Source organism: Geotrypetes seraphini, chromosome 8 (genome assembly GCF_902459505.1).
Source record: "Geotrypetes seraphini chromosome 8, aGeoSer1.1, whole genome shotgun sequence".
NCBI classification, from domain to species: domain Eukaryota; kingdom Metazoa; phylum Chordata; class Amphibia; order Gymnophiona; family Dermophiidae; genus Geotrypetes; species Geotrypetes seraphini.
The window spans coordinates 147,285,400-147,309,553 of record NC_047091.1 but is presented as its reverse complement, the minus strand read 5'-3'; the positions used below and the strand labels follow the sequence as shown (position 1 = coordinate 147,309,553).

At 41.2% G+C, this 24,154-nt stretch overlaps 1 protein-coding gene across 2 annotated transcripts in view; it reads left to right on the top strand.

Moving 5' to 3' along the window:
• GLT1D1 (glycosyltransferase 1 domain containing 1) overlaps positions 1 to 19,418 on the top strand; it is a 162,850-nt gene extending 143,432 nt beyond the window's left edge. For both annotated transcript variants that reach the window (XM_033956394.1, XM_033956393.1), the window contains 2 exons: positions 2,681 to 2,779; positions 14,117 to 19,418. In XM_033956394.1, coding sequence (XP_033812285.1) covers positions 2,681 to 2,779; positions 14,117 to 14,263 — 246 coding nt within the window. In that variant the 3' untranslated portion in view covers positions 14,264 to 19,418. The remainder of the gene's footprint in view (positions 1 to 2,680; positions 2,780 to 14,116) is intronic.
• Positions 19,419 to 24,154: the final 4,736 nt, after the last annotated feature.

The following is a 24,154-nucleotide window of genomic DNA, read 5'->3' as shown; positions in this document are numbered from 1 at the left end:
ATTTTGGTGAGATTAGGGTGGGCTTAGCACTTGGAGGACTTACCATACATTATAAGGAAGTTATGATGAGATGTATACCTGGCATTATTTATGTAAAGCTCACAGCAGTGCCCTCTATGGTGCCCCACTGCTCTGCTGGCATGTGCTTGTGGCCAGTCTATTAAAAATGCTGGCTCCTCCTACATGCTAATGGCTTGTTTTGGATGTGTTTTATCTAGATGCCCTATTTTATTTGGAAAATGGGCAAAAAAAGATAGACGTCTTGCTAGGCTAAGACATTTAGGAGGTCATTTAAAAAAAAAAAAAAAAAGAGTTAGACATCTTTTGGGTTTGAAAATGGCCATTTCTTTCACCCAATATTTGGACATCTTTCAGGAAACATCCAAAGTCAGACTTAGACATCCTATCAAAAATGCCCCTCCTGGAGGCTCATTTTCAAAGCACGTACTGTTCTATGTAACTTTGCAAGTCTATGTGCTCTGACCATCCATACTGACTATTAAGTCTTCCTTTCCTTCCTATGTGCTTGTCTCACACTTTCCTGAATTCAGATACAGTTTTCATTTCCACCACTGAGAGGCTGTTTCACGCATCCACTATCCTATCCTTAAAAAAGTATTTCTTTGAATTACTCTTGAGTTTGTTCCCTTTCACCTTCATCCTACAATCCCTTATTTCAGAACTTCCTTTCAAATCAAAGAGACTTGACTGCTGTGTATTTTTGCATGGAGCTATTCAAATGTGTCTTATTTCTTCCCTCTCCCGCTATACTTTACAAGTATACATATTGAGATCTTTAACTCTGTCCACATGTGCTCTATGACAAAGACCCCTGACTATTTTAGTAGTTACTTTCTGGACTGACTCAATCTTCTCTTCAAAAGGTGTTCTACCACCAGGAAGCTATACGTTTTGAAACACTATTAGGGGCATTTACACAAGACTAAAACATCCAAAAAACAGTATACTATAAATCAGCCCTTGGACATCCTAATCATCAGGATATCCAAGTGCTGATTTTCAAAACCATCTTTCTGGATGTCTTATGAGGAGTCTTACTCGCAGTGCATCCAGAACTAAAGGGGGCATGTTGGAGGCGTGTTCTGAATGGGCTTTGGGTGGGCTTAGACTTAGATGTCTTGCAGTAAACCTTTCCCAGGACATTCTGGATGAAACTTAGACATTCTGAGCTAGAACTGTTTTCAAAGCATCTTAAATAGGTACCTAAACTGACCAGATGACCAATGGAGGGATTAAATAATGACTCCCCTAACCCCCTCCCACCCTACAAAGATCTGAATGAAACAGTACATACCTGTCTCTAGAACAGCAGCACCTAGTATGGGAAAGCCTAGTAAAACTACGCACAGGTGTCTTAAGTAGCCTATTAGGTGGGCTAGTGAACTATAGAGAGGAGGACCTAGACCAGGGGTGGGCAACTCCGGTCCTCGAGGGCCGGAAACCAGTTGGGTTTTCAGGATTTCCCCAATCAATATGCATGAGATCTATTTGCATGCACTGCTTTCCATGCATATTCATTGGGGAAATCCTGAAAACCCGACTGGATTCCGGCCTTCAAGGACCGGAGTTGCCCACCCCTGACCTATACTCCATAAGCCACTCTAACTACTACATTTATGGTGGAAAATGTGAGCCCACCAAAATCTTACTATATTGCTATATAGGTGTCACCTGCAACCATAAAGGGCTATTGGGGTGGTAGACAGGTGGGTCTAGTAGGTTTTGGGGGAGTTATGGAGGGTTCACCATAATTTATAAGGGTATAAGGTGAGATATACACCTGGCACATTTTATGTGAAGTTCATAGCAGTGCCCTCTAAGGTGCTCCACTGCTCTGTTGGAATGTCTGTGTCCCACATCCAAATGGTCTGGATTTGGACATCATGGATGTTTCTGCAGTTGAAAATGGTGAATAAAGTAAGGCATCCCAAGGTTGGACGTCCTATCGTCCATGATGTCTAAACAGGTGATTTTCAAAAAGATTTTTATGGACATCTAGCAGTTCGCATGTTCCCGACTTTGGACATCATGCGGGAAACGTCCAAAGTTGGACTTAAATGTCCTATCAAAAATGCCCTTCCATCTCTCACCGTTAGTATGTATCCTCAGTATAAACTAGTCTCTGAACCATTAAGACAGTATAGCAAATGCATTAGCAACCGGTCCAAGAAATTTGAGCACAATGCAATTTGTTTTAAAAAAAACCCAAAACATAAATAAATGAAGGCAGATAAAGACTAGAGATCCTATGTATTTGTCCCAAACGTGATTAATTCAGGTAGCCTTTGTCTCCACCACCTCCACTGGGAGGCCATTCCATGAATTCACCAACCTTTCTGTGAAGAGCTGGTTTTCCTCAGGTTATTCCTTAGTCTGTCTGCTTTCACCCTCATCCTATGCCCCCCTCATTCCAGAGCTTCGTTTCAATTGAAAGAGACTCACCTCCTGTGCATTTATGCCATGGGGGCCATAAACATTACATTACATTCTGACTTATATTCCACCAAAAGCCCTTATGAGTTCATGGCGGATAACAATCTATTTCTATTACTGGGAACAAACCCGCTGGTCAGACCTTCAGACAGTGCCATGGAAATGAAGCGTATGTGTTAAGCAAGTCAAAATGACAACCTCACAATGTTGTTTTCATATTCTATAGGCAATGAATTTGGAGGTGCCTGTGCTGGCAAGGAACATTCCAGGGAACGCAGCAGTCGTAAAACATGAAGATACAGGGATGTTGTTTTCAGACCCAGAGGTAAAAAAATATAAATAAATCAAGCTTGGAATTGTATTTACTATGTCAGTTTATCTGCCTACCTATGAAAAACTTGACAAAGGAAATATAGAAGTAGAAGATGGTAGCTGATAACCATTGGTAGGGAAAAGACAAAGAGGATAGATAAAAGATGGGGAGGGGGGGATTGATATTGGGTGACATATGTGTATCTGACCAAAGTACATGAATCTCAACTGGATAGACTAGATGGGCAATTTTGGATTTTCATTTGCCATCATCATGATGTTACTATATTACCGTACATGGCTCACCCAATCTTCTCACTTGCATGTACTTTACTGGGCTGCCACAACTTTTCCTTGGCAAATTATTTCATTCTCTTACCCTCTGTTTTACCGATTTGCATGCGTTAAACGCTAACACGTCCATAGACTAGCATGCACGCGTTAGCATTTAGCACGCGCAAAATTGATTGGCGCGCGCTAATCAGTTAACGCACCTTAGTAAACGAGGGCCTTAGTCTGCCTTTCTGGCCCTTCTTCTACTGAAGTTACCCAATTCTATTCAAAATCTGTCCCTTCTTTCCCCCCCCCAACTCCAAACTATTTCTACCGGCTTCTGCTCCCTTTATCTCCTCCCCCCCACATCTACCAGCATCCGCCCCCTAGCATCCTTGCTGCTGCTTTCCCAAAAGCAGCTGCAGCAGTGCTAAAGTGAAACAAGCCAACTGCCCCGGAAGAAGAAGTGACATCGGTGAAGGTAGGTCAACATGGGTTATGCATGGGAAGCTCCCACTGCCGGTCTGTTTCAGTTTGCGCCACTTCTTCAGGAAAACAGCAGCGGCGACAGAAGGTAGAAGAGTGGCAAGTGAGGGAGGTGTTGGTCCTGACCCCACCGGCTGCGCGGCCGTGCAGCTTAGAGGGAACATTGATTATGCTGACCAGAACCACTGCATTTTTCCTAGCAAAAAAAGATGAGATAGTTAAAGAGCAGGTTCCCCCCACATTAGCCAGGCCTTCTACAACCAGCCCAAAAAATCTATGAAAAGGCAGAGTCTTGGCTCTTTCGTTAATACTTGAGGACATGGGTCAGTTTTAGAAGGCTATGGAAAGCACTCAGTAATCCTTGACTAGAACTAGCCTCGTATGCCCATTTTAAGGTATGCTTTTGCTTGGTGTATCCTGTTAAGTCCATCTGAGGAGAGGAGATCTCTAATTACCCAGCATTTTGACTTTCATTAGGCTCTGCTGATTGTTATTTAAACAGTTACAAATAGTGCAAAGCTTTTCTCTAGAGAAGACTTCTGCTGTACAAATATTTGATTCAAACTCGGTCATTATATGAATTAATTTTATTTTATCTCGGAGAACAGAACTGTTGCTAATGTAAATCAGCTCCCCCTCTGAGAGAGAGATCTGCTGTTTTCTAAATTGTCTTTAGTCGTCTAGCCAAGTTAATCAGCAGAAATTCTCCCAGAAGGGAGAGCCAGGTTTACATAGAAATTAAACTTTCACCCAACCAATTAACAAAACAGGTGAATATATATATATATATATATATATATATATATATATATATATATATATATATACACACACACACACAGTAAAACCTATTTGTCAAAATAACATTTAGCTTTTTGTAAAAAGACCCTTGAAAATAAACTGGTAGCATTCCCATTTGGTAACAAACCACAGGTAATATCATCATTTTGACCGTTTGAACTCTCCCCCACCAAGACAAGTATAAAGGGTTCCATTGCTCACACATCTCTGTAACCTTTAATAATAGAGATTTTTCATTTATTTTCATCATTTCTTCCAATGTACTTTTAATCAAAATACCTAAATATTTAATACCGTCTTCCTTCCAAATAAAAGGAAATTCATCAAATAATCATTTTATACAATGTACATTTAATGGAAGAACTTCTGATTTACCAGAGAATTTTCCAAATTTATAAATCAGATCCAATAAATTTGGGATGGTAGTTTCAGGATTCCTCAAATGAAGCAAAATATCATCTGCATATGCAGAAACTTTGTATTCCTGACCTGCATAAGGAATACTACCTATCTCCCTCGCTTGTTTAATAGCCAATAACAAGGGTTCCAGAATAATATCAAATAGCAATGGAGACAACGGACATCCCTGCCTAACTCCCCTTTCCAAGAAAAAGCGTTCTGAAAAAGTATTATTAATATATAATCTAGCAGAAGGGGAGATATACAAGGTTTGAATCATTTGTATAAATCCAGAACCAGTACCAAACCATTCCATAGCCTGATACACGAAAGACCATTCTACTCAATCAAAAGCCTTTTCTGCGTCTAATGAAACAGAAAATACCGGATCCTCCAATTTTTTTGTCAAATTTAGCATATGAAAGGCCAATCTAGTATTCTTTGAAGAATGTCTATGAGCAACGAACCCCGTTTGGTGAATACCAATAATATAAGGGAGAGCTTTGGCCAAACGTAAAGCTAATAACTTAGCTAATAATTTCCCATCTACATTAATCAAAGAAATCGGCCTGTAATTAGAAACCAACATGGGATCTTTATTTGGCTTTGGCAAAACAATAGTTAATGATTCTGCCATAGAACCTGTTATACAACCCTTTTTCAGTTGATCTTAATATAAATTTAGTAGATAAGGTAACAATATGTTTTGAAATGATGTATAAAATTCTACCGTATATCCATCACCACCTGGAGCGGATCCAACTCTAAGGGACTTCAATGCAGATTGTATTTGACTCTTCATTGTTCTTTATAAGCGGTCATAGCATTCTTGTGCAGTCTGATTACTCTTGAGCGTTTATGTTCCTGGAAACATGTAAAGCTATTTTCTGTGCTGACCTCACTTACAACAGGTTAGTTTGCTTCTAAATTAATTCTGTCTTTTAGACCCTCTTCTTTATAGACCACATGTAGCATTCATTTAATGCATGGATTTAACACCCTCAGATCTGTGCCATTTCCAAGGGAGAAATAGATTTTGATGCAAGGAGGACAAGAAATGGAGAATATTATTTACTTTCTGTTAGCTAAGCACTTGTGTCAGAAGCATCAAGATATCATCTTCTAATGGTGCAAAGGGATAAGCCAGTCCTAAATCATCAACAGGGAGAAAACACCAATTACAGCATTCTGTCGGAAGTGACATCTTGCATTTTCAGCTTGTTATCAAGAAATCATTCAACTGTTTGTTTGAGGATAAGCATGTGAAAATGATTTTTTGCAGAAGTTATCCTGTCCTGAGGGTTTTACAGCACAGTTGAAGGGTGATACAGATGAAAGAAGTACTGCCAAGGGAGAAGAAACCAATTCATTGTGATACCATCAATGAGATAATAAAGAATTAGTCTACATTACATTACATTAGTGATTTCTATTCCGCCTTTACCTTGCGGTTCAAGGCGGATTACATAAGAATTGTTAAGATCTTAAGAAGTACATATTGATAAGATATTAAGAAGTACTTAAGGAATAATTTGAACATTTTCTAATTTGTTAAGGAGTAGTTGGTAATGCAACAGGAATTCAGAACATTTTTGCTTGTGTTATATTGATTTTATGTATTTTTTGAAGAGTAGGGTTTTTGTTTCTTTTTTGAAGGTTTTGTAGTCTGAGGTCGAAGTCAGAAGATTGGTGAGTTGTCGGTCCAGTTTTGCTGCTCTACTGGCCAGTAGGTTGTCATACATTTTTCTTCGTTTGATATTTTTGGTTGGCGGGTATGTGAATATTGTGTGGGTTCTCCAGTGTCTGTTTGAGGTGGAATGAGTTAGTCTATTATTCCAGTAGGTAGGGCAGTTTCTGTTTATAGCTTTGAATAGTAGACAATGGAATTTGAAGTGTACTCTGGCTTGTATTGGTAGCCAGTGTGAGTCGTGGTATGTCTCTGTGATGTGGTCGTATTTTTTTCAATGAATAGATAAGTCTTAGGGCTGTGTTTTGTATTGTTTGAAGTTGTTTCATCTTTTTGCTGGGCAGGGGAGATAAAGTATGCTGCAGTAGTCTACTAGGCCTAGGATTAGTGATTGAACCACTAGTTGGACTTGTTTTCTGTCGAAGAATTTTCGAACTTGTCTTTAACTTCTCTTTAAATAAGTGCTTTAGTGATAATTGGAAAACCTATTGTGGGCTTGCATGAGCTGAGGCATATGTGTGTGGATGTGAGCAGTTGGAGCACTTGGAGAGCCTCTACAGTTGCTGGTGGAGTAGGCTGGAATCATTCCCCTGACGCAGCTCAGCAAAACGGAGGTTTCCCTGTCGGGAAAGAGTGGCTGCGGGGCCAGGCAGGCTTGCACTTTTTGGATGCATGGAAGACAGCCTGGACACCGTCTGCAGCTAAGGGTTTTGTTTGGTTTTTCCTGTTTACCATTGACTGTGTTTGAGACTCATATATGTGCTGCTTGCTTTACTCACATTTTTTGAAGTTTTTCAATTTGGCGTGCTAGGGTTTTTTTGAGGTGGTTCTTACGAGGGCTACTATAGTGTTTCTTACTGCTGAGTGAACCGATACATTTTGGACCTTGCTTAATGATTGTTTATAAGTGGAGTTTTTTGCCATATGAAGATGAACTGAATCTTTTTCTCCACTTTTTTCTTTCTTGTTTTTTGTGTGTTAAGTGAATGAGTGGGTCTTTGTATGAGTGCAGTGGGTAGACCTGGTAGTGTCTAGGTAGGTCCCTCCTATGGTTTCCAATAGGGCATAATTTATTAGTTTTAGGAGTTTTGTATGTCCTTCCTGAGATTTTTTGGGGCACTTCCCTATTGCCTCAGTGGTCAGTCCGCCCCTGCTCTGGGCATGCCTTCCTGAGAGCAACTGTGGGGAGTAGGGCGAGGAAACATTTTTAAAGGGATCTTCTCTACCAGTAACCCCCTTTGACCCCTTGAAAATCCTTTTTTGAAAGTTGATTCTTTAAAATATGAAGCACCATCTGCAGAGAGGTTTTAGGCAGTGGTTCCACTGGAAGACAATTCAATCTCCTGAGATTCATGTATCTCCCTGCTTTTGGGTCTCTTAGCTCGATTCTCAGTTTAAGTGGGACGTATGAAAGTTTTGCCTTAAGGAATGTTTCCTCTTTGCTTCCTGACCAATGAATGCTGCTCTTAGAAACACATTTTAGTTTGACCAGAGATCTCCTGTAAAAGAAGGAACTTATACCATCTCTCATTAACAGAGTGGTTAAAGCCAGTCAGCTAATTGAGGAAATAATTATGCAGAAAAGAACCAGCATAAAGTTCTCTTTTGCTACTGAATGGTATTCATGCATGTGGATACAAAACATATGTACAATGAACAGCTGCTATCCTGAGATATATAGACTCTTGGGAAACAAAGGCTCAACCAAAAATAGGTTCTACTCCACAAAGAAAAGAAACTTCCTTTCAAAAGAATATGTGTCATTTTACATTGCCAACAAAACAGTGTTGTCATTGCACTTTTTCAAGAGATTCATAAAACAATTCAATACTTCTGAAAAAAAAAAATGTTGAAATATTGGTAAAGTTCTGTTAAACAAAAAGCCTATTCAAGGCAAAACCTGTATCAGATCCACAGAAATGTCAAGTATAGCTGGAGCACATTCACTATATGGTTGGGCTATTTTTGAGGGGGGGACAGGGGTGTTGGAAGTTGTGGCAGTTTCCCCTTCCTCGTTTGGTTTTCCAGATCCATCAATACCAGGCCAGATACTGGACTACTGGGCCTTCATTTGCAACGACAATTTTATATTTCTTTTCTTAGCTAACTCATGGTTGCAGTCCTTGATCAGTAACTATGGGCTGGGGCTCTTTCCAGAAGTCTACAATCATGGGGTGGGGGGGGGAGGAATTCTATAAATAACGGTTAAAGTTAGGCGCCAAAAAACTAGACAGCAAGCTAGCATTGTATAACAGCAGAGTTGCACATACGAGACTACAGGCAGTCCCCGGGTTAAGAACGAATTGCGTTTTTAATGCTGTTCTTAAGTCTGATTTGTATGTAACTCAGAATTTGTAGATTCCCTCTGCATCCAACTGACAAAAAGGGCCAACTGTCTCTACCAGCGTTTCCTCTAATGCAGTGGTTCCCAACCCTCTCCTGGAGGACCACCAGGCTAGTCAGGTTTTCAGGATAACCCTAATGAATATGCATGAGAGAGATCTGCATATAATGGAGGTGCCAGGCATGCAAATCTTCTCCATGCATATTCATTAGGACTTATCCTGAAAACCCGACTGGCCTGGTGGTCCTCCAGGACAGGGTTGGGAGCCACTGCACTAAGGTACAGCATGCACACACTGTTCTTAATGTGGCCATGCATCATTCCTGAATCTGCTACAGGAGAAGTGGAGGAGTCTTTGCCACTGGAAATACTGCTCAGTGAAATCAAATGAAACCACCACCTCATACTTAAGTACGAGTCATACTTAAGTAGGACATCTGTAACTCGGGGACTGCCTGTACTTAGTTCAAGTCTACAGTTATGTGCCAAACTTTCCGTTTGACTAATTCTGCCATATCCATGTCTGGTATAAATGCTGACACTTAAAGTCAGCAGTGGGGCATGAAAAGCAACTATTCTATAAAGTGCACACAGAGTGTGTGGCGCAGTGGTTGGAGCTACAGTCTCAGCGCCCTGGGGTTGTGGGTTCAAACCCTGCGCTGCTCCTTGTGATCCTGGGCAAGTCACGCAGTCCTCCATAGCCCCAGGTACGTTAGCATGTGAGTCCACCGGGACAGAAAGGGAAATTACTTGAGCATCTGATTGTAAAACCACTTAGATAATCTTGATAGGTGATATATTAAAAAAACCTAATAAACTTGAATAATAATATCCATGGCCTGGCCATGCCGTGCCTGTGGAAACGCTGCCTTTGTAGTTACATGCTAAAATACGTAGAGGGCCATTTTCAAAAAGGCTACATAAGTCCGATTTGTGTGTTTCATGCTAAATGTCCGAACTTGGAAACACAGAAACATTCATTTTCGAAAGCTGAACCATGAGACATCCAAAAATTTTTTAGATGTCTAGGCCCATATGACATCCAACCCTTAGGATTCCTAACTTTATACCCCCTTTTCGACTAAAGAAGTGCCCAAGTTGAAAATGTCCATACCATTTGTGTAGTGTGTGGGGTTGGTGTGTTCAAATCCCGCACTGCTCCTTGTGACCCTAGGCAAGTCACTTAATCCCCCATTGCCCCAGGTACATAGTGTGAGCCCACCAGGACAGATAGGGGAAAATGCTTGAGTACCTGAATAATTTGTAATCTGCATAGAATTGTAGGATATGCAGGATATAAATAAAATAAATTTGGACATGGGAGTGGCCATCATTGTAATTGACTAGACACATACACATGCCAACAGAGCAGTGGGACACCTTAGAGGGCACTGCTGTGAACTTCACATACAGAGTGCCAGAAGTACTTCTCGCCATATATCCCTTATAATTTATGCTGCTGAGCCCTCCCAAATCCACCCACCTGTCTACCACCTCAAAAGCCTTAATGGCTACAGTTGGCACCTATATGGCAGTACAGTAGGGTTTTGCTGGGTTTTAGTGGCCTTTCCACCATAAATGTGGGCCTGGGTTCTCCTCTATGGTTTACTAACCCAACTGTGAAACAGTTGATATCACACAAGAGTACATACCTTTCTACTGGTCTCATACAGTGTCTCTCAATGTTGAGAAATGTAAAGTACTGCATGTGGGAATCAGAAACCCGAGGCACAGCTATACGATGGGAGGGATGTTATTGAATGAGAGTACCCAAGAAAGGGACTTGGGGGTAATGGTGGACATGACAATGAAGCCGACGGCACAGTGCGCAGCGGCCGCCAAGAGAGCGAATAAAATGCTGGGGATAATCAAGAAGGGTATTACAACAAGAACGAAAGAAGTTATCCTGCCGCTGTACCGGGCAATGGTGCGTCCGCATCTTGAGTACTGCGTCCAGTATTGGTCACCATACCTTAAGAAGGATATGGTGTTACTCGAGAGAGTTCAGAGGAGAGCGACACGACTGATAAAGGGGATGGAAAGCCTTTCATATGCTGAGAGATTGGAGAAACTGGGTCTCTTTTCCCTGGAGAAGAGAAGACTTAGAGGGGATATGATAGAGACTTACAAGATCATGAAGGGCATAGAGAGAGTAGAGAGGGACAGATTCTTCAAACTTTCAGAACATAAAAAAACAAGAGGGCATTCGGAAAAGTTGAAAGGGGACAGATTCAAAACGAATGCTAGGAAGTTCTTCTTTACCCAACGTGTGGTGGACACCTGGAATGCGCTTCCAGAGGACGTTATAGGGCAGCGAACGGTACTGGGGTTTAAGAAAGGATTGGACAATTTCCTGCTGGAAAAGGGGATAGAGGGGTATAGATAAAAGATTACTGCACAGGTCCTGGACCTGATGGGCCGCCGCGTGAGCGGACTGCTGGGCGCGATGGACCTCAGGTCTGACCCAGCGGAGGCATTTCTTATGTTCTTATGTTCTCTCAAAGTTTGTTTTAGCTCCGGCACACTAAACAAAGCAAATATTTTTTGTGGCACACTATGTGGAGCAAATGTTTTTTGTGGCTCATTATAATTGAAATTATAAAATTGCAAAACCATAAAATTACTTGCCATTAGTTTTCAAGGACCAATCATGTCAAAGAATGATACTTATCTGGGCTCATAACATTGACAGATTATTGCGTATGCAGCGTGGACGTCAGCTATTCTAGTGTATACTATGAAGGGAATTTTTTTTAATGTAAAATTCATGAATCTCTTGGGGCACACCTGGAATCTCTTTGGGGCACACCACTGTGCCATGGCACACAGTTTGAGAGACACTGCTCTGGAACAACAGCACTTGGTATGGGAAAGCCTGGTGGATGGGCTAATGACCCAAACACTGGTGCACTTTATTAGCTCAATGACTCGACACACGTGTGTTTCGGCCAACTTGGCCTGCCTCAGGAGTCTTATACTGTTGCATACCAGATGGTTTTGCTTTTAAAGCTATTGTTAGTGTTTACAAGTTTTGCTGTGTTTACATTCATCTTTGAACCACCAGCGAGTGTCCTATTCTACATATAACCCCCCCCCCCCTTTACAAAATTGCGGAAGTGGTTTTTAGCGCAGGCTGGCACCCTGAATGCTCTGCGCTGCTACCGATGCTCATAAGATCAACTGCTTCTTCTTATCAAAATCTATGGGGAATTTAGAAAACATCTAAAAACACATCAGTTTCTGAAGTATTTAGATACACTTCCCCCTCCCCATTCGCGGTTTCCGCACTTGCGATTTCACATAATTGCGATTTTTTGGGGGAGGGGAGGAGGAAAAAAAACAAACCCATATTTTTGCCTTCATCCCAGCCTTACCTGGTGGTCTAGCGGGCTTTCGGGAGACTATGGGAACTCCCCACAGCCATTTCCTATTGGCGATCAGCACGGGCAGGAGCGTAGGAAGATCGCTCCTGCCCTGAAAGCCCACTAGACCACCAGGTAAGGCCGGGATGCCGGGGGAAGGCGGGAGGGAGGCAAGCTTGGGTCAGAGCCAGATATTCGCAGTATTTCCCTATTCGCGGTCCGGCTCTGCCCCTATCCCCCGCGAATAATGAGGGAGATGTGTAGTTAATTTGTAATTTTTTTTTCTATTATGCAATAATCAGATCTTGTAGAGTTTTTAAACATTGGTTTTAATTTTTTAATTTTCTTCAACTTTTATTGTATTTTAAATGATGTATTTTTAAACGATGTAAACCGCATTGAAGTTCACAGCTTTGCGGTATATAAATAAATTGTTATTATTATTATTCGGCATGCCAGCCTACGTTAAAAACCACTTTCACGGTTTTGTAAAAGGGGGGGGATAGTGTTTTTACTTTATAATGTATCTTATATTGTATGATCTGATGTGCTTCTAAGCGGTTATCTTTCTGCCTGATTAGGGCACTTAGCTCTCTGTTCTGATGTGTCTTTTCATTTATATCAACCTCCTTCATTGAATTAAAAGACTCGACACGATTGTGTTTCACTCAGGAGACAATGTATGGCAAGATAGTGTTTGTATGAACTCAGTCTCCTGAAGCAGGCCCATTAGGGCGGAAACACAATCGTGTCGAGTCTTTTAATTCATTAAACGAGATTAAACCCCAATCGGTCATCTTCGTCGTTTTCTTTCCTTTCTATGTTTTCATTTGTATCAAAATCTTTGTGTACTATATTTCACTTAGCACTTGGAGCTGGTGGCATAGTAAGTGTGTGTGGGGGGGGGCAGTTCTCCCAGGGCACCATCTTGGTGGGGGCACCCGTCCTCCTCTCCGCTCCCCCCCTGCTCCTTCCCAACCCATCCTGCTGCGTGCCCCTTCCCTTCTTACCTCTTTAATTTTCCAAATGCGAGCAGCATCACAAACATGCTGCCCACGCTGGCTCTCTCTGACATCACTTCCGGGTCCCATGCCTAGAAAGTGACGTCCAAGGGAGATCAGACATGATGCAGGCTGCAAGGTCGTGATGCTGGTCACGTCGGGAAAATTAGAGGTATGGGGGAAGGGAAGGGTGGCATGCACCCAGCGGGGGGAAGAGGCACGACTCTGCCTCACTAAGCTACCGCTTGGGGCTTGCATTGACGTGTTATGTCTTCTTTCCAACATTGTATGGCTGTTCTTTTTTCTGATGTTCAGCTTTTGGAATATGTGTATTTGGGGAAACAAGAGAAGTTGTATTTTTCCTTTTTTTAGAGTTTGATGTCTTTGGTTTTCGTATCTGATTTTATGTATGTTTTTTATGTAACTTTACTAAGCAGTATCGGAGCATTTTACCGCAGGCCAGCGAGGTAAATGTTCTGATGCTCATAGGAATTCAATGAGCATCGGTGCATTTACCTCACCAGCCCACGGAAAAATGTTCTTATGCTGCTTAGTAAAAGGAGCCCTTGAGTGATAAATTTTTAAAATAAATAAATAACTGGTTAGCACATTCATAACACAGGAGTCCTAATCGCCTCTTCAATAAGGAGGCAGTCGCTCGTCTCACGTCAATTTATATCAGTTACCACAAACTAATACTAACATTATCACATAGCTTGAAAAGAAATTGAAAAAGGGTCCTTTTGGGTCCTTTTACTAAGGCGCGCTAGCCGATTTAGCGCGCCTTGGTAAGAGCACCCCTTTATACATACGCTAGAAATGAGGATAGTGCACAGGAAAGTCCCATTGTTAGGACACACTAGGCCCATTTCTTAGCACACCCTAGAAAAATGACCCAAAGACTTTAAAACTAATACTGTTCCCTGCAAGTTCTGTTTCTGTACAAGCTAGAAGGGAGACCAGTGATTGATTATTTTTCTTAACCTTTTTCCTTCAGGAATTTGTCTTGCTGTCCAAAAGGTTGATGAGCGATTCTGCATTGAGAGAGACAATTGTGTCAAAGGCCAAAGAGTATGTGAAGAATTGGCACAGCTGGGAAAGAGAAAGAGAAACGTATCAGACTCTGATCCTGCAGCTCCAGTGACTCCCCAGGCATTGCCTTTCTTTAATCATAGGCATTTTAAAAATTGGGATACTAGTTTATTTCATAGGAAGTATGAGCATACAGCGCAGAATGTGAGCTTCTATGTAATGTGGACAGTGTCAGAGACAATTTTCAAGTCACCTGCCTTTGGGGTAAAATCCACTTCTACTTGTTAACCACAAACTGTACCAAGTTTCAGTGAGAGTATGAGCATGAAAAACAATTCTATATTTAGGTGCTCACATTATGCGAGCTTTATGCACTTAAGGGCTCCTTTTCCTAAGGTGCGCTAGCATTTTTAGCGCATGCAGGATTTTAGTGCCCGCTAAACTCACACTACGCTTCTAGAACTAACGCCAGCTCAATGCTGCCGTTAAGATCTAGCGTGTGCGGCAATCCAGCACGTTAAATCCCTAACGTACCTTTGTAAAAGGAGCCCTAAATGTTTATAATACTAACGTTTACATATGTATATGTGCACACTGACACGGCACACACACACACACACAAAAAACAGAACAATGGCCCTACATATGTATAATGAAACCAAATGCAGGGTTAAAAAGATGACTCTTTTTCCTGGGAACAGTATCCAAAGTCAATGTTTATTATCTTATATGAAACCCAATTCTCAGGGATTATTGAACAAAATTTACAAGAAAATTATAAGAAAATCTAACACCTTAAAACATATATACTGTATATATAGTATCAGACTATATATATATATATATAAACCACATATATATACAAAAATGTCTATAAATACAAATAGTAGTAATTGATACCTTTTGCAAAATAAATATTATTATTTAATTATAATAAACCAAGAATGTAATCCAAGACCAATACTATAGTCAATTCTAAGAGCATTGGCACATTTATCGCACTGGCTTGCGCTAAAATCCTTTAGCGCCATTTGATAAAAGGGGCCCAAAATTAATCAATAATAAAAAATAATAATGGGGAAAGGGGCCTACTGGACAATATATACAAATTAGGAAGAACTTCTGGTTAAAGGGCTCAGTCTTAATGAATGCCAATTAACATCAATCAACGGTTCTTATCACCCAATTATTGATGGTTCAAAGCTCGTTATCCAGTTTATTTACTTATGCATCGCAGAAGTGTACACAAAGTTGGACATGCAACTTTGGGCACCATATATAGAATTTGGGGAATAAGTCCAAGGGCCTAAATTGTAGGTATGTTGAAATTTGGTTGCACTGGTCTTCTGTAATAGAACCTGGGCACCTAGGTTCCTTGGTAGAACAGGCTCCTACTTCATGTCCTCCAGGCAGTGACATAGCAAGGGTGCCCGGGGCGGTGGCACCCCTCTCCCGCCCCCCTGCCATGCCCCTGCGCCCCTTCCCCTTTCTCTGACGTCACTTCCGGGACCTCTGAAGCCGACCCGGGCAGCAAGTTCTTCGCTGCTCGTGCCAAAGTTAAAAAGGTACGGGGAAGGGGCGCGGACTTGCACATGGCAGAGGGAGGAGTGGGAAGGGTGGCTGGAGAGGAGGAGGGAGGCTAGCACCCTGAGGAAGACCGTGCCCGGAGCAGACCGCCACCCTCATCCCCCCTTTACTACACCACTGCCTCCAGACACCTAGTTGGAACTGTCCAGTTATAGAATTGCTCACATACTGTTCCTTCAGAAACTTGTTGTGCATACAAGCCTATAGACAGACTTATGCATCTACTTTGGCTGCAGGTAAATTTCATAAAGAGAATTAGTCTTAGTACGCCAGTCACCTTAGGTTGGTAAAATGGCTCCCTGCATATCTGATGGATTAAAAGCACATCATACAATAAATTAGTCCATGCTGAGGGCTAATCATACTGATGTCTTGCAGGGCACACTAACTGATTTTTAATGGTCATGCTTCTGATTTTACTAGAGAAAATCATTTCTGGCTCCCCATTGACTCATTGGTAGTGTTGCACACTGCTATCATAAGGAACACCTGTTTCATATCGAAGTCATGTCTTTAAAAGCCTTAGTTTCATAGGAGATGGGGATGCTCCAAAGGCAACCCCCAAGGTGTGGGCTAGGGAGGGAGGGATGTTTGTTTATTTCTCACCTGCGAGTTACATATTAACATACAAAATAAAAGATTTACATTTATCGTACAAAATACTTCAGAGACACACTATAACAAATTACATACTTACAAATCAAATCAAATTGCATATAACATACACGTTGCATCAACAACGAATTTCATTTAAGGCCAAAACTGGGCAAACCCACACATACATCAAAATATGAAATTCCATAAGTCATACAAGATGCCTCATGTATGGTCATCGCTCAAGGATAGCATCTGCGGAGTGGATCTAAGGTCCATGAGTACATGAAAGGTGTCTGGAAGACCCTAGTATATGGTTCCTAGCCTTCAGTTTTTGCTGTAAGGACCAGATTAGGTATGTTTAGTCCTGGTTACATTAGGATGGTCACGAAATAGATGAAAAATCCCCAGGTAGTTGCAAATGAAAGCTTATGGCATCAGGATCTCAGGCCTGAATCTGTTTAAGCTGGCAGCCCAAAGAAGCTAGAGGTAACTGTCAAAAATATTAAATCATTCCAATGTAGGTACTTCCAACTGTCAAAAAATATTAAATCATTCCAATGTAGGTACTTCTTGGAACCATTTTCTAGATATTTGCATCTTTTGTGTTTTTTCCTGACTCTAGTAAGCTAAATTTTCAATAAGAACACCTAACTGTTGAGTTGCACACCTACTTCTTAGCCCTAAACTACAAGTCATTCAAATAACAGATAGCTTTCTAAATTGACTTTGAAAATTGGGTTCTTATGTGGTTGAATGTACATATTTACATTATGGCAGATCAAAATGGGTGTACAGAGTTAGGCACATCCCCCCAGATTCACTAACCGGCACCAATGTTGGCGGCTGATCACATGAGAGAGGGGTCTCTCCTTGGAGGGTTACTCGGGGGGGAGGGGATCGATCGGGTGGGAGGGAGAGAGAGGAATCAGGGATCTCCCTGCCAGTTCAGCTGGCAGGACTCGCCAAAGCTGCAGTTTCGGAGAGTCCTGCTGGTTCAGTTGAGTTGATCAGGGATTCCTCTGCCATGATCAGCTGATGGCAAGCTGTGGACTATTGTCTTGATCCCCCACCAAAGATAGGTACCTATCTTTGTGTGAATTGCGCCTACATAGGCGCATTAGGCCAACTAATGCCACTTCTGGCATTGACCATGCCTACTATGGCATTTGGCAGCCTAAAGCGCCTAAGTAGATGTGATTCCGGTGTTGTTTAGTTAAGCTCTGGTAGGGGCCTTAACCTTGCCATTTTTTGCCATTTCTAACAGCATTCTTCAATTAACAGGCTTCTGTAGGGTGCCTATGGAGCTCATTAAAAAAAAAAAAAAAGACATCCAAAAACCAGCACGTGAACATTTTAATTGCCAAAATGCCCAAGTGCCAGTTTTTGAAACCGACTTCTTAGATGTCCTGCTAGGCTTTTTTTTTTTTTCTTCAAGGGTGTATGTAGGAGACATATTATGGGCAGGATGTGGGCATGCTTAGCGCTTGAATATTTTGTGGCAATAATCAAACATTTTCCAAGACATCTAGGATGTCATTTAGAGGTCCCAAGCAAGCTAGACCTGTTTTAAAAGTATCTAAGTGCCAAAAAGTAGCCAAACTGACCAGATAACCACTGGAGGGATTATCCTCTACCCACTCCCCCAATGGTCAATGACTTCCTCCCACCCTGCAAAGATGTGAAAGAAACAGTAAATACCTTTCTCTATAACAGCAGCACCTGGTATAGGAAATCATAGCAGAGCAGCAAGCAGGTGTCTGAAGTAGCCTAGTGAGCAGTGTAGTGAACCATATAGAGGGTGACCCATATCCCACCCTACCCACTACATTCACAGTGGAAAGTGTGAGCCTACCAAAAACCTTCTATACTGCCATATAGGTGACATCTGCAGCAATAAGAGCTGTTGGGGTGGTAGTTTTGGAGAACTCGTCATACATAAGGAGGTTATGGTGAGATGTATACCTGGCACCCTTTATGTGAAGTTCACGGCAGGGTCTCCTAAGGTATCCCACTGTTCTGTTAGCATAGCAGTGAGGCCAGTGTAGTATAATTGGTCGCCCCCCCCCCCCCCCACCTATGTCCAAATGGCTTGGTTATGGATATTTTTCTTTTTGAAAATGGCAGAAAAAGTTGGACGTACTAAGAGCCAAGACGTCTAGAGAGGCAATTTTTTTTTTTTTTTTTGGGGGGGGGAATAGACATCTAGCCGTTTTGAAAATGTACATTTTCACCTCCCGATTTTTGGACGCATTTCTCAAGACAACCAAATTGGACTTAGATGCACTATTGATGATGGCTCTTTATTATGTGTTTACCAATCTTGTTACGTGACTTTTCTATAAATGAATTTATGTGCCTACATTCCTTTATAGAATAAGCTCCTCCCAGGCAATCTCTGAGCATTTAATTATGGGCACTGAGTTACAGAATTTACCCTTTTGCTCTCAGTTGACATGGGCTGTGATTAACTTACAGTTTACTGGATTTAATATACCGTCTAATTGGATTTAATATGGTTTATTGGACTTCTGGGTAATCCAACTCTGCAGTGTCAAGCTCATGACACATTCTTTCTGGAGCTGCTCACTCTTTTCCCATTTCCGCTTCTCCATGTATTGTAGCTTCTGTCAGTGTTGTGTATGATTGATTAAAGATATACCTATCTATGTGTCAGCACTTCCTGCTCCAAGAAAGTTGAGGATTCATATTCTGCAATGCGGTCCAGCCTATCTTAAGAAAACGAGAAACATTTTATTCTGCCTTTTGAATTTTCCTTTGGTAGAACTGTGTTGTCTCACTAGGTTGATTCAGTTGCCATGGAAGCAAATACATGAAATATGTAAATTTTTTTACTTTACCTGCTGCTAAAGGTTAGAGGGATTGCAATGCTCCAGCCCGATCTCTGTGCGATTAGACAGCGAGATTACTCGGCCACTTTCATTCGCAGGGTCAGTATGCCAGGAAGAGCTGCTCAAGCTCGTTTTGACTGCTTTTATTTAAGGAATCATTATTGTCAGTGTATTTGTAAAACCAATGTTTATAAAGAAATCATGTTAAATAAAGTGTAATAATATATGTCAAGACTTTTTCTGTTCTTGCTCTTCATCTAGCAGTATTGTACAGTGCACATTTCTGAATTTTTATGATCGCCTTTCACATGCTGTTTTTAAATGTGTGCATCTCAGGTCCCCATACTCCTCAGGAGCACCCTTACTTGTCTGGTGTTGTGTCCATAATGAATACGTACGAGATCTAGTTTCAAACAACATATCTTCAACACATGCAAATAGATCTCATGTGTCCTCATTATGGTCGGGGTGAAAATGGAAATGATGGTTGAACTTTAGTCGTTGAGAGAAGACAATGACATATTCGTCATACGCAGAGCCCCCTGACATTGCCCCTGAGGAAGAGAACAAAACAGGGGACTCTGTAGGGCAGGCCTGCACAACTTTGGCCCTTGCCAGGCCAGGTTTTCAGGATTTCCCCAATGAATAGGCATGCGATCTACAGTCAAACCTTGGTTTGCGAGCATAATTCGTTCCAGAAGCATGCTTGTAATCCAAAGCACTCGTATATCAAAGCAAATTTCCCCATAGGAAATAATGGAAACTCAGACGATTCGTTCCACAACCCCAAAACTTTAATACAAAATACTGTATGTACTCGTATTGCAAGACCTCGCTCGTTTAGAACAGTCACTACACTCCTGCAGCGTCAGAGAGAGAAGAACCATTGGCTCAGTTGTGATGATGTAACGTGTGTATACTGCATGTACTTGTATTGCAAGACTTTGCTTGTATATCAAGTTCAAATTTAATAAAATGTTTTGCTTGTCTTGCAAAACACTTGCAAACCAAGTTACTTGCAATCCAAGGTTTTACTGTATTTGCATGCACTTCTTTCAATGCATATTCATTGGGGAAATCCCGAAAACCTGACTGGATTTGGCATGAAGCACCCCCCTAAAAAAGAGAGCTTGGACTCATATTTGATTTAGTGAAGGAAACTGCTATTATTTGAATGTTTTTATTTGATAACACTGATTTCTTTGATTCTAAACTTGTACATGGCACTTTATTATTTATTTTTTCATATATAAAAAAGGTACTTTTGCACTTAAAAGGTTCACAGGGTGACGAAAGATGATGTTTGTGGGTAAAACCTTGTAGGGCACTTTCTGTGCTCATGCGCTGAGGCCCCATTATCAAAAGGATGTGAAGAGAATGGAGTCGATTCAGCGAATGGCCACTAGGATGGTTTCAGGACTCAAGGATCTCCCATACAAAGAATGTCTGAACAGGCTGCGTTTATATTCTCTCGAAGAGTGCAGAGAAAGGGAGGACATGATAGAAACATTCAAATATGTCATGGACAGCATTGAGGTGGAGGAAGAAATCTTTTATCCCACGGGTCCCACGGCGACAAGAGGGCACCCGCTAAAACTCAGGGGGGGGGAAGATTTCATGGGGACACCAGGAAATAATTCTTCACCGAAAGGGTAATTGATTGATGAAATGGTCTTCCACGTCAGGTAGTTGAGGCCAGTACCACGCTCGACCTCAAGGGACGATGGGACCGTCTGGTGGGGTCGCTCCAGAGGAATGCTTAAAAGATGGATTCTCAAGGAGGGAGGGTTCTTGAGTGGGCAGACTTGTTGGGCCGTCGGCCCTTTTCTGCCGCCATACTCTATTACCCAGGCGAATTCCTTATAAAAATGTTTTTAGGAAGTTCTCATGAACTGATTAGTCACCCTGTGTAAACCGTATCAAATTTAATTTAATACAATTTCCTCCTTTTGAATGGTAGGAGTGCATGTGCAAAGATAAAATACAAAGGACTAGGAACAGGTCTTTGGGACTGATTTGTACTTGAGACTGACCCCTCCTCATACATACACACACATATATATTTTTTGATATTTTTGAACTTTAGTATCCATCTCCGTTGCTGCAGGTAACGCTGAAGCCGAGCACGCCTTCTGTTATCAGATCGTAGAAAATATTTGATTATGCACCATTTTAATTAAATTAATGATGAGTAAGGAGCCAGGAATGTGGACTGACAAGAAATTTTAAAAAATACTTTTAGGGAAAATAAAGAATTAAGGACCCAAATGCGCATTGTGGAGTTGTACACTGCTCACAAGGATCTCACTGTTGGAATCTGCAGCCTGACTCAGGGATTTGCTCTTGCTTTTCATTCCACATAAGAGGACTGGCAGTAGGTGATTTTGTATCTGGCAGTGATCCCGACTTTTGTGACACATGCATGCACTTGATTACAAGGACATTTGATGAAATAGACCAGGAACTTTGAGAGTTGTAATTCTGCCTTGCATTATATTTCTTACTGGTGTGTGGGCGAAAAAAATGGTCACCTTTTCACATTACATTGTGCACAGTTAAAACGAGAGAAGAGAAAAAGCCTGGAGCGTGTTCTAGAAGAAGCTGCCTGTTGTGATGGAAATGTCCAGTTCAGTCCAGTTAGATCTCTTCATATTTATGAAGGTTAGCCATTCAAGTCAGACATCATTGTTTCTCAATACAGGAAAGCTTTATAAATGTTGTAGTATTAAATGTATTTATTTTTAATGAGAACTAGTGGAGCAGCATTTGAGAGAGAATTTTCACATTGGAATTGAAACATCCAGGTCGGGACATTTCAAGTTCTAGTATTTTTTAGAATAGAGAATGACTCGTTGACAAAATTCATCACCATCCCCATCCCCACGGATAACTGCGGGAAACCATCCCCGTGTCATTCTTTAAGGAGAGAAGGAAGAATCAGAGTATGAATGGACACAACCACTGACCCTCAAGCCTTACATTGAAGAATGCTAGTGTAGAAAGACTGAGGTTGAGATAGACACTAAAGAATGACATGGGATTGTTTCCCAAGGTTATCTGTGGTGACAGGAACGGTGATGAATTTTGTCACTGTGTCATTCTCTGTTTAGAACACAATCTGCTGCCGAAGAGAAATGGATGTTTATGTGCTTATTATACACAGCAGTAGCATCCATTTTATAATCATAAATGTCTAAAATATGAATGGGCCTTGTTTCACCCATGTATGGCTTCCTCAGGGATTCTCATATCCCTACTTCTTACAGTACCGTGCACGATATTATGGGGGAAGAAGTAGCGATATGAGAATCCTTAAGGAAGCCATATATGGGTGAAACAAGGCCTTGTTGGAGAACTTTGGAGCTCTTATGCTGGTAATTTAAGCTTTTTCGCTACTGAGTTTTGAGCAAATCTAACGCCAATGAAGAATGAGTGAGGACGGTGTTCACAGGGCAGCTATAGCGTTTTGCATCATACGTCAGAGCTAAGTCTAATTTTTCTTCAATCTCAAGTTTTATGAGTGCACAGTAGTGGGATATTATCCTTGTTAGATCTTGACATTTTTGTCATAATGAGTTTTTTATGCCGATGACAATAGAAACACCAGCTAGGAATCACTTTTGATTGCTGCGTGAATAATTTATCTTGAGGCTTTTTCTCCACCCTTTTGATTAATGTGGATCTCCTAGGTAAAACCCACTGCTGGTGAGTAACATTTTGCAAATTATTGTTATTGCATTGTTACTATTTTTCCAATTGAAAGGAAACTCTGGAATGAGGGGATGATGATGACAGGAGATAGACTCAGAAGTAACCTCAGAAAATAGTTTTTCATGGAAAGGGTGGTGAATGTGTGGAATGGCTGTTAAGGATAATATTGGGGTGGTTATGAGCCTATGGTCTATAGGGAAGTTAGGTTAAATTTAGGCCTTGCTACATAGCTCTCCGGGCCAGAGAATTAAGCTGTCAGCATTATTGGTCCAAGGTAGTATACTGAAAAACATTGCATCATGGAGCTGGATTGTTTATTTTAGGTGAGATCATGAGACAGAAGAACAGTGTTGGAAGGCCATTTACATCATGATGATCTATTCTAGGCCAATTATGCCCACCCTTGAGGGCAGGTCTGCTGAGACTCCCCTTTAATGGGCCTATCAGAGAATGGGTTGTGTATGCTTAAGCTGACTTGGCCTTTGTATCATAGGACTAATTCGCATGACTTAATTCTCATTAAGCTGGACCAATCATGAATTGCCAAGCTCCATTACTTCCATGTTAGTCTGTCAATAGCCAATGACAGGACTTACCATTAAATGACTATGGAGACAAACCTATATAACAATGGATTTCTTGGATATTAGAACAACAAACAAAGACAAACTACTCCACCAGACTACCTTTTACAAGATAAACATCAAATGTGGAGCGGGTATATAGTTCTTACAAAACATTGTAAATTCTTTTTTAAATATATCTTATTAATTCTTAAATAGCCTAGGTTGGCATAAAAACAAAAATCATTTTCAAAGGTGGAAAGACCTCAGACATCCTTTCCCTATTCACAATAGGACAGCAAACGCTGCTTTATTCAAGGGGTTTGTCTACTCAGTCATTGGTCCTACCACCTCCTCCATCAACTTGATTAGACAAATAAGTATAAATATACAAAAAAGATAAATAGAATGAGGACTTAGCTTATAGTCTTGAAATCAGATCAACGTATTTCTAATAGCTGATCTCATACACTTCTCTCGAACTTCTGATCACAGATCTCAACGGGACCCATTTCACCATAAGCTTCTTCAGGAGATCAGGGACTGAAAAATGTCACATATAGCCATGTCCACAAGGATGGAGAGGCACTCATTACATTCCCTCATCAGCACAGGCAAAACAGTCATTTAAACCTTACAGCGCTATGAGTTACGTCTTTTGTAGATTTGCTATAGTTGTCTTTTATCTTTATCTTT